This window comes from Pan paniscus, chromosome 12 (genome assembly GCF_029289425.2).
Source record: "Pan paniscus chromosome 12, NHGRI_mPanPan1-v2.0_pri, whole genome shotgun sequence".
In the NCBI taxonomy this organism is placed as follows: domain Eukaryota; kingdom Metazoa; phylum Chordata; class Mammalia; order Primates; family Hominidae; genus Pan; species Pan paniscus.
The window spans coordinates 52,628,335-52,645,434 of record NC_073261.2 but is presented as its reverse complement, the minus strand read 5'-3'; the positions used below and the strand labels follow the sequence as shown (position 1 = coordinate 52,645,434).

General features: G+C 44.2%; 1 protein-coding gene across 6 annotated transcripts; it reads right to left on the bottom strand.

Annotated features, from left to right (window-relative positions):
* Positions 1 to 3,407: 3,407 nt before the first annotated feature.
* TPRKB (TP53RK binding protein) lies at positions 3,408 to 16,818 on the bottom strand. Of its 6 annotated transcripts, none has more exons than XM_034953398.3 (7): positions 13,445 to 16,818; positions 10,833 to 11,191; positions 7,966 to 8,125; positions 6,114 to 6,230; positions 5,691 to 5,813; positions 4,077 to 4,253; positions 3,408 to 3,547 (listed from the first exon to the last, which is right to left on the bottom strand). In XM_034953398.3, exons 3-7 carry the CDS (start codon positions 8,104 to 8,106, stop codon positions 3,461 to 3,463), a joined length of 645 nt encoding a protein of 214 aa, XP_034809289.1. In that variant the 5' UTR covers positions 8,107 to 8,125; positions 10,833 to 11,191; positions 13,445 to 16,818; the 3' UTR covers positions 3,408 to 3,460. The 6 variants fall into 6 exon arrangements, with proteins under 6 accessions (XP_034809289.1, XP_034809288.1, XP_024783502.1 ...); XM_034953397.3 differs by having other exon boundaries at positions 7,966 to 8,128; positions 13,445 to 16,814; XM_024927734.4 differs by lacking the exon at positions 6,114 to 6,230 and having other exon boundaries at positions 8,065 to 8,128; positions 13,445 to 16,806.
* Between the last annotated feature and the right edge of the window lie 282 nt (positions 16,819 to 17,100).

Genomic DNA, 17,100 nt, shown 5'->3' with positions numbered 1-17,100 from the left:
TGTCTAAAACACCAAAAGCAATGGCAACAAAAGCCAAAATTGACAAATGGGATCTCATTAAACTAAAGAGCTTCTGCACAGCAAAAGAAACTACCGTCAGAGTGAACAGGCAACCTACAAAATGGGAGAAAATTTTCGCAACCCACTTATCTGACAAAGGGCTAATATCCAGAATCTACAATGAACTCAAACAAATTTACAAGAAAAAAACAACCCCATCAAAAAGTGGGCGAAGGACATGAACAGACACTTCTCAAAAGAAGACATTTATGCAGCCAAAAAACATGAAAAAATGCTCACCATCACTGGCCATCAGAGAAATGCTAATCAAAACCACAATGAGATACCATCTCATACCAATTAGAATGCCAATCATTAAAAAGTCAGGAAACAACAAGTGCTGGAGAGGATGTGGAGAAATAGGAACACTTTTACACTGTTGGTGGGACTGGAAACTAGTTCAACCATTGTGGAAGTCAGTGTGGCGATTCCTCAGGGATCTAGAACTAGAAATACCATTTGACCCAGCCATCCCATTACTGGGTATATACCCAAAGGATTATAAATCATGCTGCTATAAAGACACATGCACACGTATGTTTATCGTGGCTCTATTCACAGTAGCAAAGACTTGGAACCAACCCAAATGTCCAACAATGATAGACTGGATTAAGAAAATGTGGCGCATATACACCATGGAATACTATGCAGCCATAAAAAATGATGAGTTCATGTCCTTTGTAGGGACATGGATGAAATTGGAAATCATCATTCTCAGTAAACTATCGCAAGAACAAAAAACCAAACACCGCATATTCTCACTCATAGGTGGGAACTGAACAATGAGAACACATGGACACAGGAAGGGGAACCTCACACTCTGGGGACTGCTGTGGGGTGGGGGGAGGGGGGACGAATAGCATTAGGAGATATACCTAATGCTAAATGACGAGTTAATGGGTGCAGCACACCAGCATGGCACATGTATACACATGTAACTAACCTGCACATTGTGCACATGTACCCTAAAACTTAAAGTATAATAATAATAAAAACAAAACAAAACAAGGGAAGTGGTGTCCTCTCTCAGAGCGTTTTCTTTGGAAAACTTGTCATTGTAAATCTTCCTCTGCCCCTTTGAGGGGCATGCAATGCTTTTTGACAGCTAAATAAGCCTCTTGCCAGCTTTGCAACCCAGGACTGTGTTCCTGAAGGACCTGGGAGCCCGTCTTTGAAACGTCATCATCAGAGCAGCCAGGGCCCTATCTGCCAGTCTCTGTGGGATGGTGGGGGCCTAACATCTGCTGTGAGTGGTAAATCTACCTCCTGTCATGAAGGTAAGAGTTTATTTTCCTTTGTAACAAGGTAATTAGCAAACGCAGGTGGTCAGGTAAATTGAGGTTGAATCTCCAATAAATGGGTGTGGCCAAAGGTGCTGAGAAGTCCACTGATCTGAGGACTAGGCATTACTCTTCTTGAGAATGCGTGCAGTGAGCAATGCGTTGGAACCACTGGCTAGATAAGCGTGAGATTTCTTTCTGTCTTTGCAGCATCTTAGCGGATCATTGCCTGTGATGCACATCTCACTCTGAGTTAATGCCTCTTCAATGATGAAAGTGTTTTCTTCCTCTTCTACCTCTGCAGAGAGGCTTGCTGGGATAGATTTTGTTTGTAATTCTATTTCCCCACCGCCAGAGGACAGACTTTGGGGGTCAGGCAGCTGGGAAGGAGTTTAGAACCCATGCCTAGGCCTTCCACACTCTACAGGCACCCAGTTCATCCATCAGTAGCAGAACTTAAGAGTCTTTCTGGGACTCCATACTGCCTGGAAAGAGGAATTCATTCTCTTTCATTGCTGACATTCCTGGGTGAATGCCTGTGGCAGTTATACTTTACCCATCCCATTTTGTACCTCCTTCCACTCCAGGGGACCCCAAGAGGCCTGGCTCCACTTGCCCAGTGCACCTCCGAAGAAGGGAGACTGGGAAATGAGGATCCTGCCAGGGGGCCAGGTGTTGGACAAGGTGAATGTGAATGTGGAGGAGGAAGACGGAGCCCTCCCAAGAACCTGACAGGGTCAGGGATGAGGTGAGAGTGCTCAGAAGAGTGCTGAGGCAGGACCCAGGCTGGGGCCACGGACCTGCCTCAGCAGCTGGGGTCTGACCTCTTGGGGTTGTGTTCTGACTCCCCTTCCCCCATGGCTCTTTGCCCTCTGGAAGCCAAGGGGCAATGGCAGGTTCACAGTGGCACTGCAAGGGTACAGTTGTTGGGGGTTCTTGGGAGCAGGGGCACCAGTTCTGCTGTGGCCCTGGTTGCCTCCCCTTGCCCAGGCTCCATGTGCACCCTCAGAGTCCCCCTGGCACAACCTTTCTTCTTCTCACGAGGAACACCCCCACTTCCACTTGGGCCTCTGCCAGGAAGAAGGGTGGGAGCTCTGCCGAGGTGTCCCTCTGAGTGACCACCCTCAGCTGGAGCCGCCAGGCCTCTGCACAGTAGCTGCCCCTGGGCCTTGTGTGTAAAATGGGGGTAATAACAGTATCTACCTCATAAGGTTGCTGCAAGAACTAAATGAGTTCCTAGAAGTGAAAGACACTTAGAACCAGGATCCAGAGGCCTGCGAAGGGTGAGCTGGAGTAGCCATGAGAGGGAGGTGAACTGAGGATATAAAATCACCAAGGCAAAAAATTTAAAAACAGAAACAATAACCAGCTGGGCTCAGTGGCTCATGCCTGTAATTCCAGCGCTTTGGGAGGCGCAGCAGAAGCATCACTTGAGTCCAGGATTTTGAGACCAATCTGGGCAACATAGTGAGACCACATCTCTACAAAAAAAAAAAAAAAAATCACTAAGGCAAGAACCTAGTACACTGTAGGCATTCCATAAGTGTTTGCAATTTTTATTCTAATTATATAAAAATAAAATATATTTGAATAGAAACAGAACTCTAGAAGGCAATAACAAGTAATAGTAACTGATTATCTTTTAAAATACAACGAGGTAGGACTACAAGTGGTTTTTTTGGGGTTTTTTTTGTTTTTTTTTTTTGAGACGGAGTCTCGCTCAGCTGCCCAGGCTGGAGTGCTATGGCACGATCTCAGCTCACTGCAACCTCTGCCTCCCAGGTTCATGCGATTCTCCCGTCTCAGCCTCCCGAATAGCTGGGATTACAGGCACCTGCCATCATGCCCAGCTAATTTTTGTATTTTAGTAGAGATGGGGTTTCACCATGTTGGCCAGGCTGGTCTTGAACTCCTGACCTCAGGTGATCCACCTGCCTTGGCCTCCCAAATTGCTGGGATTTCAGGCGTGAGCCACCGTGCCTGGCCTTTTTTTTTTTTTTTTTTAATACCATTCTGTGATTTAAACTTTTCTATAATGCAGATATATTAGTTTTATAGTCAGGAAAGGAAAATCAATGTTTTCTTTAATGCTGAGAATTTTTGTTAATATTTCTGACATTTCATAAAACATCTTTTGTTGACATTCTACAAATGATACCATCCAATAATGTCCCAATACTTTCTTCTTGTGAAGAGAGTTTATATATCTGTAAAAATGAAAGACAAATTATAACTTGCTGATATCGTCATTCACTACTAATTGTCATTATACAAACATGTGTAAGTGAAATTATTCCTCATTCAATTATTGGGTTCATGGTATAACAAACAACAAATGTGATTAAAATATTCAAAGTAGAGGGCAATTCATTACTTGTATCCCCTTTAAATTGCTGCTATGGGAGTAACTCTCAAGAACATAAAAACCAAATTTCTATCCATCTTAAAAGCATACTAAATTTATTTTACATTTTAAATATACTATGTAAGTTTGATATTTAAAGGTATTCTCTTTCTTAATGTGGAGAATGGTTATGTCAGCTGAGTTTGTAATTATATTTTACATAAACCATCACACCTCCCAGTTCTTTGTTCTGTAATTTTTAAGTAATTTTTAAAATTAGATTAACTTTCTCAAAAGTTCAAAAAACAAGGAGCTCTGGTGATCAATAGGCAAACGGCATCAGCATTATTGCTCATCTATCACACTCTTTCTAAAAATATGGACTGGCAAACCTTTTTGACTTCTGTAATATTCATTATTTCAGGAAGATTTTTCAGAGAAACCTGATGACCTTCTACTTGAGATATTAGGTATTCTTGATTTATTTGTTTTTCTCCCTCTTCAATGTAAACAATTAGAATTGAAGTGTCATTTGCTGAGATACCAAATTTTTTCAAAGCCTCTGAAATCTAAAGAGAAAAAAAATGAAAAAAAAACACAAGATCATTAACCATTGTTTCCTATGTCTGAAACATTTCCTGATCTGCCTTCTTCCTTGGTCAGGCTCTTATTTTTCATGTCCTAACAGTTCTCACTGCCTACTTTTTCACTTTAATGATTCCTTTCCAACATCCGTTGGTACTTCCTCAAAAGCACTCCCTGCTTAAAGGTACGCCTTGTTCCTATGGAATCAAGCCCAGCCTCTTGGCGCTGCACAAAAACACCTCCTCCCTCTGGTGCCAAGTGGCCCTCCAGCCAGGCGCTTCTGCCTTCTGGCCAGTCCAGCCTGCCTGGGGGTCCAGTCACATTTCATGCCCTTCTGCCTGTGCTCAAGCTTTGTCCTCTGCTCGCATGTCCCTTCTCCTCATGGCTTGGCTGCTGAACACATGCTTCAAGGTCCACAGTTCTGATGCCACTCCCCACCACACCCTCCTCCCTCCAAAATGAATGGCTTCATTGCTGTACCCCTAGATTTGAATTCATTTTCCCATTATATCATTTATCTTAGGGCATTTTAACTTGTCTTGTTTATCTGCCTCTCCTCAGGAACATATTTGCCTTTTCTGCCCCTAGAACTGTAAATGGAACGGGGAAAAAGTTCAACAGATGTTTACTGAATTCAAGAGTTTTCTGAATTATGTCTAATGATCTCAAGGAAACCATAATTAGTAAATTTTATTCCAGGTACTGGGAATCTCTATTACCATGCTGAGATAACTGCATTTTATAAACTTGTCAATCATCTGTATTTTAACCTATGCTACAGGTTTCCTAACTTTTCTCTAGATGACATTAGTACCTGGTTGTTATTAACAGCAGCAGTAATACTAAAACTTCATCAGCAAAATTGCAGTCATTTTTTTCATGTGCTACATGTGTGATGTCTTTAGCTTGATAACTTTCATTGAAAAAGCATTACTATAAGTATTTCAAACCACAAACTCTTCCCATGTACTGGGTGTGTGAGTGAGGCTGTGTTAAGGACTGTTATAGGTACAAGCAAGTTCCTGGTATATGAAAAAGACATGGATCCCACCCTCAAGGAGTTTACGGGAAGAGAGAATGCTATGCAGGCTAGCACACAAAATATCCACGCCTAATGTTTTATCATTTAGATTTCTGTCAGCTTCTCAAGCAAAAATACTTAAGGGGTATTCCTGACCCTATATGGTAAGAACAGATAAAATTAACCTCGCTTAATTTAGCTAAATTTTTGTTTACTCATATGTAAACTGTCTTAGTAAGAGGCAGGGTAGTAAACCTCAACTCTCTGTCCAGAGCTCTCTTCACTATTATTTGGGTTTATTACTAACCACTGGCTTGCAGGAATTTAGCCTCCAACCCAACACTGAGGAACACATATGTTATTATGACACGGTCAACAGAAATAGGAAAGTGCACATTACATTGTTATTTGGGGAAAGGTTGAAAATAATTTCAGTAGATAGAGTTCTTGTCTTCATTTTTCCCAGTTTGTAGAGGTGAACTGCTTTGTTTGCTGCCACAAGTATCTGAAATGGATCAACAATCTACCAAAGCAAGGAAAAAGAATTAATTACACATGGAGAATCTGCAGTGCCTGAAAACACATGGTAACTCATGGTTAACTCCAGTGTCAAGCTGTTTTACTTCATCACAATTCTTACGGTCTGTATTTTCAAAACTATTATCCCGGCCGGGCACGGTGGCTCACACCTGTAATCCTAGCACTTTGGGAGGCCAAGGTGGGTAGATCACCTGACGTCAGGGTTCAAGACCAGCCTGGCCAACACGGCGAAACCCTGTCTCTACTAAAAATACAAAAATTAGTCAGGCGTGGTGGCACGCACCTGTAATCCCAGCAACTCAGGAGGCTGAGGCAGGAGAATTGCTTGAACCCGGGAGGCAGAGGTTGCCGTGAGCCAAGATCGTGCCATTGCACTCCAGCCTGGGCAACAAGAGTGAAACTGTCTCAAAAAAAAAAAAAAAAACAAAAAAACAACTATTATCCCAAGGGCCTGGGTAGTCAGGAAATCACAGAATTTTAAAGCTGCAAGGAACTTATGCAAATAGTAAAAATTTTTAAAATAACATTAATTGAGGGCTAATATTATGGGCATGATCATATTCCAAACATTTTACTTGTAATATTTTCTTTAATCCTCAAAACTACCCTATGAAATTGACACTATTATTATTAGTAGTAGCAGTAGTAGTAGTATGTAATTGATGAGGAAATTGAGGCAAAGAATGTCTGGGTTTGAATCCCATCTCTGTCACCTATCACCTAGGAAACTTACGCAAGTTCATTAGCATTTTATTTGTTAGAGACCGATGAAACGGTATTCACTCCATAGGCTGTTGTGAAGATTAAGCGAGTTAGTATACGTAAAGCACTTGGAACAATGCTAGGAATGCAGTAAGCACTATATAAATATAAAGGTTGGTTATGTCTTGTTCAAAGGCCTAAGTAGTAGGTCTGGGATTAATTCCCGGTAACATGATCGCACTGCGTGTGCCCTGTTTTTTTTTTTTTTTTTTTTTTTGGAGACAGACAGAGTCTCTCGCTCCATTGCCCAGGCTGGAATGCAGTGGCTCAATCTCAGTTCACTGTAACCTCCGCCTCCCAGGTTCAAGTGATTCTTGTGCCTCAGCCTCCCGAGTAGCTGGGACTACCAGCACACACCACCACACCCAGCTACTTTTTGTATTTTTAGTAGAGACACGGTTTCACTATGTAGGCCAGGCTGGTCTCAAACTCTGGGCCTCAAGCAATCCACCCACCTTGGCCTCTGTGTATACTCTTAACCACTACACTATTCCTCCTCTACAGATTGTCTTGTTAAGAACCCCCATTTTAAAGATGAGAAGCTGGAGATCCAGGCATTTCCCATAGTAGACCCAGACCACAACCTTTCCTATTTCCTAGGGCAGGACCTGGCATTTCTGCCTCTATTCACTGTTATAGTCAAAGTTGGCTGCATCTGACTTGGACAAGAATTTTTTCCCTAACCGTGACAGATTTTTAGGCTACCCTATAACATCACAAATATTAATGTATACTTAAATGCCCTGTATGGCTCATTCATTCTTTTTTTTTTTTTTTTTTTGAGGCGGAGTCTTGGTCTGTTGCCCAGGCTGGAGTGCAGTGGCACAATCTCGGCTCACTGCAACCTCTGCCTCCCAGGCTCAAGCGATTCTCCTGCCTCAGTCTCCTGAGTACAGGTGCCCACCACCATGCTCAGCTAATTTTTGTATTTTTAGTAGAGACAGGGTTTCACCATATTGGCCAGGCTGGTCTCAAACTCCTGACCTCATGATCTGCCTGCCTCGGCCTCCCAAAGGGCTGGGATTACAGGCGTGAGCTACCATGCCTGGCCATTTTTTTTTCCAGACAGAGTTTTGCTCGTTGCTCAGGCTGGAGTGCAATGGCGCAATCTTGGCTCACTGCAACCTCCGCCTCCAGGGTTCAAATGATTTTCCTGCCTCAGCCTCCCGAGTAGCTGGGATTATAGGCGCCCGCCACCACGCCCAGCTAATTTTTGTATTTTTAGTTGAGACAGGGTTTCACCATGTTGGCCAGGCTGGTCTTCAACTCCTGACCTCAGATGATCCACCCGCCTCGGCCTCCTAAAGTGCTGGCATTACAGGCGTGAGCCACCGCACCCAGCAGGCTCATTCATTCTTAAAACTTATATTTACCACTGTAGGATTTATCAGTGATCCATCGATGGTGCCTTCCATGGCCTTTCTTCTCAAGTCTCCCGCATTTTTTACATCTTTAAATAACAGAAGGGTTACCCTGCATTCGGGAAATAGGTCCAGCTGATGTGTTAACTGCATTTCACAGATAAGCAGGATTCTACTGCACACAAAATGAAAAGACCAAAAGATTTCATTTAAAAGTTAACATCAGAACTCATTTCTTAATAAATATTCAATAACTTTGAAAGTAACTTGATAAAAGTGTTAAACTAGAAAAATCCATCGCCAAAGCCCATTTGGCATCCTCATGAGATGTTGTCTTCCTAACCCTTCTGAGTTGTTCTGTTGTCATCCCCAGGGAAACGCCAAGGGGCCCAGCTGGTTGCTGTTTGTTCAGATGAGGCAGGCTCAGGTGCATGGTTGAAGGGCTGCTTCCCCAGCAGACAAGTAGGAGCAGAATGTCAGGAATTTTTTAAACCAGAGGTTGCTTACGGTATTAATGAAGTCTTACTCTATCTTAGTCTTTTTAACTTCCTGATCTCATCATTTTATTTATATTTTAGGAAGGCCTAGACATAAATATTAAGGAAGAAAATAATTTTAAAGAATAAAGTAGGCTGGGTGCAGTGGCTCATGCCTGTAATCTCAGCACTCTGGGAGGCCGAGGCGAGCAGATCACCTGAGGTTGGGAGTTCGAGACCAGCCTGACCAACATGGAGAAACCCCGTCTCTACTAAAAATGCCAAAAAAATTAGCCAGGCATGGTGGCGCATGCCTGTAATCCCAGCTACTCAGGAGGCTGAGGCAGGAGAATCGCTTGAACCTGGGAGGCAGAGGTTGCAGTGAGCCAAGATCATACCATTGCACCCCAGCCTGGGCAACAAGCATGAAACTCTGTCTCAAAAAAAAAAGAATAGGGGGAAGGGATAGCATTAGGAGATATACCTAATGTAAACGATGAGTTAATGGGTGCAGCATACAAACATGGCACATGTATACAGATGTAACAAACCTGCACGTTGTGCACATGTACCCTAGAACTTAAAGTATAAAAATAAAAAAAAAGGATAAAGTATCACACTTGACCCAAAGATATTCATTCCACGCATGGAAATTAAGCAGAGAGGGTACAATTATTAAATAATCAATGTCGCTCCTTTCTTGGACATAAGCTTAACAAGAAAAGGATAGGTTATTATATATAAAGACATAAAAGAAACATAAAAGACAACTTGAATAACTAGAAAGACACAACCATATCTTTGAATGGAAAAACTATGTATTGCAAAAATTTCTTTAAAACAATTTCTATCAAATTCTTAATAAAATATTTTGGTGGGGCAATTTGAGACTCATTTTATCCTTTTACCTGGCAGATTATATTTCTAGAACTCTTTCTGATGGAAGTCATTAGGAATCCAATAATTATATAAGATGTTCCTCTCATTATTTTAACAGTAAAAAGTTACAAATAACCTATCTAGCTAATGATGGGATTAGTTGTTATTTAACAACCATTAAAACATATGGTCTTGACGGTGTGTAAAAACGGCAATAAATAACATTAAGTAAGTAAAAACATCTGAATGGAAAACAAAACACAAACTGGCCAAAATGTGGGTTTTTTAAAAGGCTTTTAAACAAATATTAAAAAGAAAATACACCAAAAAGTTAATGTTATCTCTTATTTAGAATTAATTTGACTTTTTCTGTTACAAACAGAAAAAAATATATTTGTGAACGATATCCTGGCACACAGTTCAATCATTAGTCATGCTAAGGTGGAAAAAATGGATACAGAAAGACATAATCAGTAGGATCCCAATTATATAAAAAGATACACATATTTTTTTTAAATACATGAAAGAAACACTAAAATATGACCATCTTGGGTAGTGAGGTTATGAGGTGATTTTTATTGTCCTTTATATAAAAGAAAATATTTTGTTATGTATGTTCTGAATTTTCTACAGTAAACACACAAAACATGAGTACACATAATAAGAAAGGAAAAAAACGTGCTTTTTAACACTGAGTGGGGGGAAGAACCCTTAGAAAACTTCAAAATAGTTTGTTCTTGTTTAGCGTAATTTACTCAGGTCAGAAACTTGGAATCATCGTTGAGACCCAACCTGTCACTCAAATCCTATATCTAATCCGTAAAGTCCTGAATTTTCACCTGCTAAATATACTTTTGATTCGTCCACTTCTCTCCCATACGCTAGGTCACATCGCTCATCTACAGCAGTAGCCTCCTGAGTGGTTTCTCACAATTCCTGCCCTCCTATAATCCAGTCGTCACCAGCAGTTACAGTGATCCTTTCAAAATGTACATCAGATCTTGTCATTCTGCTGCTCTTATGATAAAGCCCCAACTTTGTGTCACGGTGTTCCACACTCTACGATCTGGTCCCTGCCTCTCCTCTTCTGCTACCGCCGCAATGGCCTTCTCTAAGCTCAAGTCACCAAGCTTTCTCCCCGATTCTGCCCTATCGGACAGGTAGTTCCCTCTCTCCTTTCATCTCCGCCTGACGCACTCCTCCCTCCCTTCAACTCCATTTGGAGTCCATTTACTACAGCGCCCAGAACCCCGGCACTACGGCTCTTTTTAGTCTGAGGACTAGCTCCTTTTTGGGCCCAATCACAACTTTGAAGAATCCTGCGCCTATCCGCTGCATGTCTCCTCACTAAACTATTTCTTGAGGGGACAGCCTGACTCTATCATTCTCGTGCTGCATTCCCAGGGGCTGGCCTCGTTGCCGCTTGAGAAATACCAACCGCAGCCGTTGTCCCAAAGACACTACTAAAACTGCCCGGACCCTCCCGCTCCCGAGCCTGCCCGTTAGAGCACAAAGAAAACTCACCATCCGGCCCCCAGTGCGTCTCGGAAGAGCTCCCGCTCCGAAACAAAGCTCACAACTTCCGGAAGCGATGGCCAAGCCCCGTCTTCTTCGAGCCAGTTTCCGGATAGGCCGGCTCGGGGTGGCCATCTGTTTCCGGGTCCTGGTAGGAGGGGTGCTTCCGCCCATGGTCCCGCCCATTCTTCCGCCTCCCCAACCTGGGTCCCGTCAACGGACGCGAAGGAGAACAGAGGCTGTATATCACTTCCGGCGAAGGAAATGGAAGAATCTATGGGCTGGGACCGGAAGCTGGGGTCTGGTTTTGAGTCTCGGCTTTGTCTTAACCTGTGTTGGGCGTTGCACCGGGCGACCTCAGTTTCTTCCTGTACAAGGAAAAGTACTGACCAAAATGAGTTCTACATACATTTCCGCTGCTGGAGATTTCTTTGGTTTTTGAGACAGAGTCTTGCTCTGTTACTCAGGCTGGAGTGCTGTGGTGCAATCTCGGCTCACTGCAACCTCCGCGTCCAGGTTCAAGCCATTCTCCTGCCTCAGCCTCCCGAGCAGCTGGGACTACAGGCACCCGCCACCACGCCCCGCTAATTTTTTGTATTTTTAGTAGAGACGGGGTTTCACCGTGTTAGCTAGGATGGTCTGGATCACCTGACCTCGTGATCCACCGGCCTTGGCCTCCCAAGGTGCTGGGATTAGTTCTTTTTCTGGGCCATGTCTCCTGTGACACTTTGGACTTTTGAGTTTAATGCTGGAACAAGTTAAAATTTTGGTAGGTGATTGGGAAGGCATGATTATGTTTTGCAATGTCAGAAGGACATGAGATTTGGGGGTCCAGGGATGGATTGAATATATGTCCCTGCCAAATCTCATGTTGAATTGTCCCCATTTTTGGAGGTGGGACCTGATGGGAGGTGTTTGGGTCATGGAAGTGGATCTCTCATGGCTTGGTGTCTTTGCAATAGTGAGTGAGTGCCAGGAAGATGTGGTTATTTAGAAGTCTGTGGCACCCTCCAACACAGTCTCTTGCTCCAGTTCTCACCATGTGATGTGCCTGCTCTCTCTTCTCCTTCTGCCAATAGTAAAAGCTCCCTGGGGCCTCCTCAGAGGCCAAACAGATGGTGGTACTATGCTTCCTGTACAGCCTGCAGAAATATGAGCCAATTTAACCTCGTTTCTATATAAATTACCCAGTCTCAGGTATTTCTTTGTGGCAATGCAACAGCCTAATTGCAGGGGGCAGGGGCAGGGGGAAGAGGTGGGGAGGCATGACACACTGGGCTAAAACATGAAGAACATTCGGCCAGGTGCGGTGGCTCACGCCTGTAATCCCAACACTTTGGGAGGCCGAGGCAGGCAGATCACCTGAAGTCGGGAGTTCGAGACCAGCTTGACCAACGTGGAGAAACCCCGTCTCTACTAAAAAATAAAAAATTAGCCAGGCATGGTGGCTCATGCCTGTAATGCCAGCTACTCAAGAGACTGAGGCAGGAGAATCACTTGATCCGGGGAGGCAGAGGTTGCCATGAGCTGAGATCGCGCCATTGCACTCCAGCCTGGGCAACAAGAGTGAAACTCCCTCTCAAAAAAAAAATAAATAAATAAAAATTAAAATTAAAAAAAATATATATATATATATGAAGGACATTCTATTTCTAGGAGACACTGGAACAGGGCCCTGGCTGGTCTGGTTAGTCTCTCTCTATCACAGGATGCTACGTTCCCAGCACATTCTACAGTTATCCTAGAGAACCACAAGTGAGAAAGGAGAGAGAACTAAATTGGTCCAAGGCCACCTGGAGAACTGTCCTGCAGTCTATGTCCTTAACCCAGATTATACCCTTTAGCAAAGCTAGTCCATTTCATATGCCCACCAACCTCCTAGTATCTGGAGGCGGAAGTTTGTCTTATCAGATCGATGTAACACCTTCACAGACACAATGTCAGTACAACATTGTTGAGCCATAGCCAGAATACATTTTACTAGGCCCAGGAGGACTACATCACAAACAGGTTGATCAGGTCTATATGGAGCATCAACCTAGTCCAGGATCCAGTGATCCAGGTAAGAACATAATAGGTCAAAGGTGCCAGCCCACCAAGGTTTTATTAGTTGTCATGATGTTTTGCAACCTTAGGCCAATTAAGTCTACCTCCCTCCCATGTGGCAGGTGTTAGATCCTCACTCAGTAAGCCAGGGCTCAGGTTCTGTTGATATTCACTGTGCCACTATAATACTGGTAGAGTTTACTACTGGCAGGACGAGAAGGTTGCTGTAGCCTGTGACATAATGGGGTCTGGGATGACAGATCCAGCACTTTCCTATGGTAGCCACAGCTTGGGAGAGCCTAACAAACGCGTTATGCTTCTAGGCCTCTGCAGTCACATCCTTGTGGAAAAAACAGACTGGCAGGTTAGTGCCCTGCCCCTTACACTTCCTGCATCCTCGGGTATTCCCTACCTATGTGATAGAGGTTGAGCTGAGTGTAGTGTCCCAGTCTGACTGCTGCAGTCCCGAGACTACCCATTCCGCTTGTTGCATGACCTGGGCCTTTTGGCTTCAGTCGTCCAGTCCGGGAAGGTTTGTCTTGTACAAACTCGACATGTCTGATAAGGTTACCTACCTGAATGGAAGGATCAGGTGTTCCTGGTGCCACTAAGCCTAGCACCCTGATACTCCTTGGTCCTGTCCTGTATCCCTGTGGATTTCATAGAAGAGAGGCACCTGGGGGAAGTATCACCTCTAGATCAGAGTCAGAGGGGCGTGTCGGGTGCTCTGGCAGCTTGAACCACCGGCCACCTACAGGATGTGCACTCTAAATGGAAAAAGAAAAGACAATGGTTGGGAACACTGAGATTGGAATTTCACAGGTGCAGCCTCATCAGGCAGTCACCTGGTCCACCTCTATCCACATCAAGCTCAGCGTTTTTCAAGATGTGTGCAGTGCTGTGTTTCCCTTGATTGGAGAACAGTGCTTAGTGTCCACACTGCCCTAGTCAGGTCGAGGTGCCACCCCACTAACAGGCTGTCCTGATGTCCTTTATTCAGTTGCTTTGTGAGTTGACTGGTCCATCATTCAATGGCTCCATTGGCCTGTGGATGACAGAGTGCATGGAAAACCCACTGTATTGCATGAGTGTGCCCACTGTCATGTTGCTTGGGCAGTGAGGATTTTCCTTGGTCAGAGTGAAGTCCCATGGGGTATCCAAAAACATAAGTCCTCTCAAGGGCAGCTGTGGTAGTCAGAGCATCCACATGAGTGGCATATAGAGTCCCTTCCAACAGCAAGCTGTTGCCATAGCCCTTGTCCCCACACATGGAATCTTTTAATAGTCCAATCACTGCTGCCATTCCCCTGACCAGATGGCTAGGCTGTTGGCAATGGCCCATGAGTCAGTAAAAATGTGGCAAGATATGGTGGTAGGTGGGAGGGGATGTGCCCCACTGTTATGCCTCAAATCCTTAGCTGTTAGGGGTCATAGCCCCTCTGGTGGCAGTGACATTCTGTGCCACAAGCCACCAAAATGTCAATGCCTATAAAGCACTCAGTGGTGGGAACCATGGTCACTGACACCTGAAATGGCCCAAAGGGCTCCACCCAGAAGCAGATAAGCACCTCAAGCAGATAAACACTATGTGTCACCGAGTTCATCCCCAAACTTCCTGGTGTCACCAGCTTAATTTTTCCCCTAAAGGAACCTGGAAATTCTGTCATGTGGCCGTCAGTATCCAAGAACTCGAAAGAAATCAGAATTTCCATCTTTCCCCATTTTATCTTTTTTTTTTTTTTTTTTTTGAGACAGGATCTCTCTCCATTGCCCATGTTGGAGTGCAGCCTCAACCTCCCAGGTTCAGACAATCCTCCAGCCTCAGCCTCCCACATAGCTGGGATTACAGAAGCACACCACCACACCTAATTTTTAAATTTTTTGTAGAGACGAGGTCTCACTTTGTTGCTTTGGCTGGTCTCTAAGTCTTGGGCTCAAGGGATCCTCCTGCCTTGGCCCCACAAAGTACTGGAATTATAGGTATGAGCCACTGCACCTGGCCCCATTTTATCTTAATAGGAGTATAGAGCCATTGGCCTCTGGTGGGGATCCAGAGACCTTGGCCCCATTCCTACCCGTGCCATACAGCCCAAGACATTTGGATTTGCAATGTCCCTTTATCAAATATATTCATCAACCAGGATGCATCTGACTTCCTTGGCCTTTCTCCATGTCTAAGACTGTGGTCCTTTAGACTTGAGTCTCCCTTTCTGTGACGGGCCACGTTGTGCATGTGGGATCCTCTCAGATGCTTCAGGGACCATGTGAGTACCTCATCCCTCTTCTTTCTCTTAAGTGCCTTAGGGTATGTTTGGGTCCCCAATCATCAGCCCTGGAAATAAGCAATCACATAAGTGGCTAACAACCAAGGGATCCTGTGTGGCATTTCAGCTCCACCTTACTTTCTCTCTGCTTCCACCCATTCAGCCAGCTCAGTCACATCCACAGGGTGTGTTTGCATGTGACCTAATGTCTCACGTATCACCCCTCATTTCCCATAAAATGTCCAGTTGCAAGTCCAGCCTCTGCACCCACAGGTTGACATCACCACCTCCTTTCACCAGGAAAACATGGTTCTGTTAGACTGAACCCTGTTTGTTGTGTGAATTTTGTGAAGCAGGCTCATTGTGCACTGGTTATCAACTTGCCTGAGTCCAATGAGATGGTAAGATGGAATGCCCACACACAAGTTACATGAAGTGGGTTTATTACTTACAGATTGGCCCTGAGGCACAACAGAAGCCCGGAATTCATTGTGAGCCAATCTCCCAAGGCTCAAGAAAGCTACCGAGGGCGGATGGATTCTCACAAGTGGGGCATGTGTCCCACTTGCACTGCAGCTGAGGGACACTAGAAAGCATCCCACACTGGATTTAATACCCTAGGGACCACATGACACGCTGGGCAAAAGTGTTGATGGACATCTTGTTTCTCAGAGGCAGACAGGAACAGAGAGAGCCTGAGCTGTTCTTGTCAGTCCCTCTTTATCGCATGATGTTGCATTCCCAGCACATTCTACAGTTATTTTTGAGAACACACGTGCGAAAGAGGGAAGAACTGGGCGAGTCTAAGGTGACCTGGAGAATTGTCCTGCAGCTTGTTCTTGAATGTTCATATCAACTTTACTCATAATAGCCAAAAACTGGAAATAACCAATGCCCAACAATACATCGATAAACACATTGTGGCAAATTCATACAGTGAGATACCACTCAGTAATGAACAGGAATGAACTGCAGATACTTCCAACAATACTTGCAACATGGATGAGTCTTTAGAATGTGCTCAGCAAAATGACAATCTAAAATTAATTACTAGGCTGGGAACGGTGGCTCAAGCCTGTAATCCCAGCACTTTGGGAGGCCGAGGCAGGAAGATCACCTGAGGTCAGGAGTTCGAGACCAGCCTGTCCAACATGGTGAAACCCTGTCTCTACCAAAAAGTACAAAAATTAGCCGGGTGTGGTAGCAAGCATCGGTAATCCCAGCTACTCGGGAGGCTGAGACAGGAGAATCGCTTCAACCTGGGAGGCAGAGGTTGCAGTGAGCCAAGATTGTGCCACTGCACTCCAGCCTTGGCGACAGAGGAAGATTCTGTCTCAAAAATAAATAAATAAAATAAAATAAATAACCATATGATTTCATTTCTACAAAATGCTAGAGATTACAGATTTATTATGGAGTGACTGAAAGCAAATCAGTGGTTGCTTGGGATAGGGAAGTGGGAGACACTGACTGGAAAGGACCCAAAGGGAATCTTTAGGGTGAAGCCAATGTTCTATATCTTGATGTGGTGTCAGTTACAAGGAAGTATGAATTTGTTACAATTCATCAAATTAGGTATACTTTAGAAGAGTATATTATATATAATATATATTTAATATATTTTAAAATATATATATATATAATTTTTTTTTCTGAAACAGAGTCTTGCTTTATCACCCAGGCTGGAGTGCGGTGGCACGATCTTGGCTCACTGCAACCTCCGCCTCCCAGGTTCAAGCGATTTTCCTGCCTCAGCCTCCCGAGTAGCTGGGATTACAGGTGCGCCACCACGCCAGGCTAATTTTTGTATTTTTAGTAGAGATGGGGCTTCACCATGCTGGCAGGCTGGTCTCGAACTCCTGACCTTGTGATCCACCCGTCTTGGCCTCCCAAAGTGCTGGGATTACAGGCGTGAGCCACCATGCCCAGCCTAGAAGAGCATATTTTATAAACTACAAATTATGCCT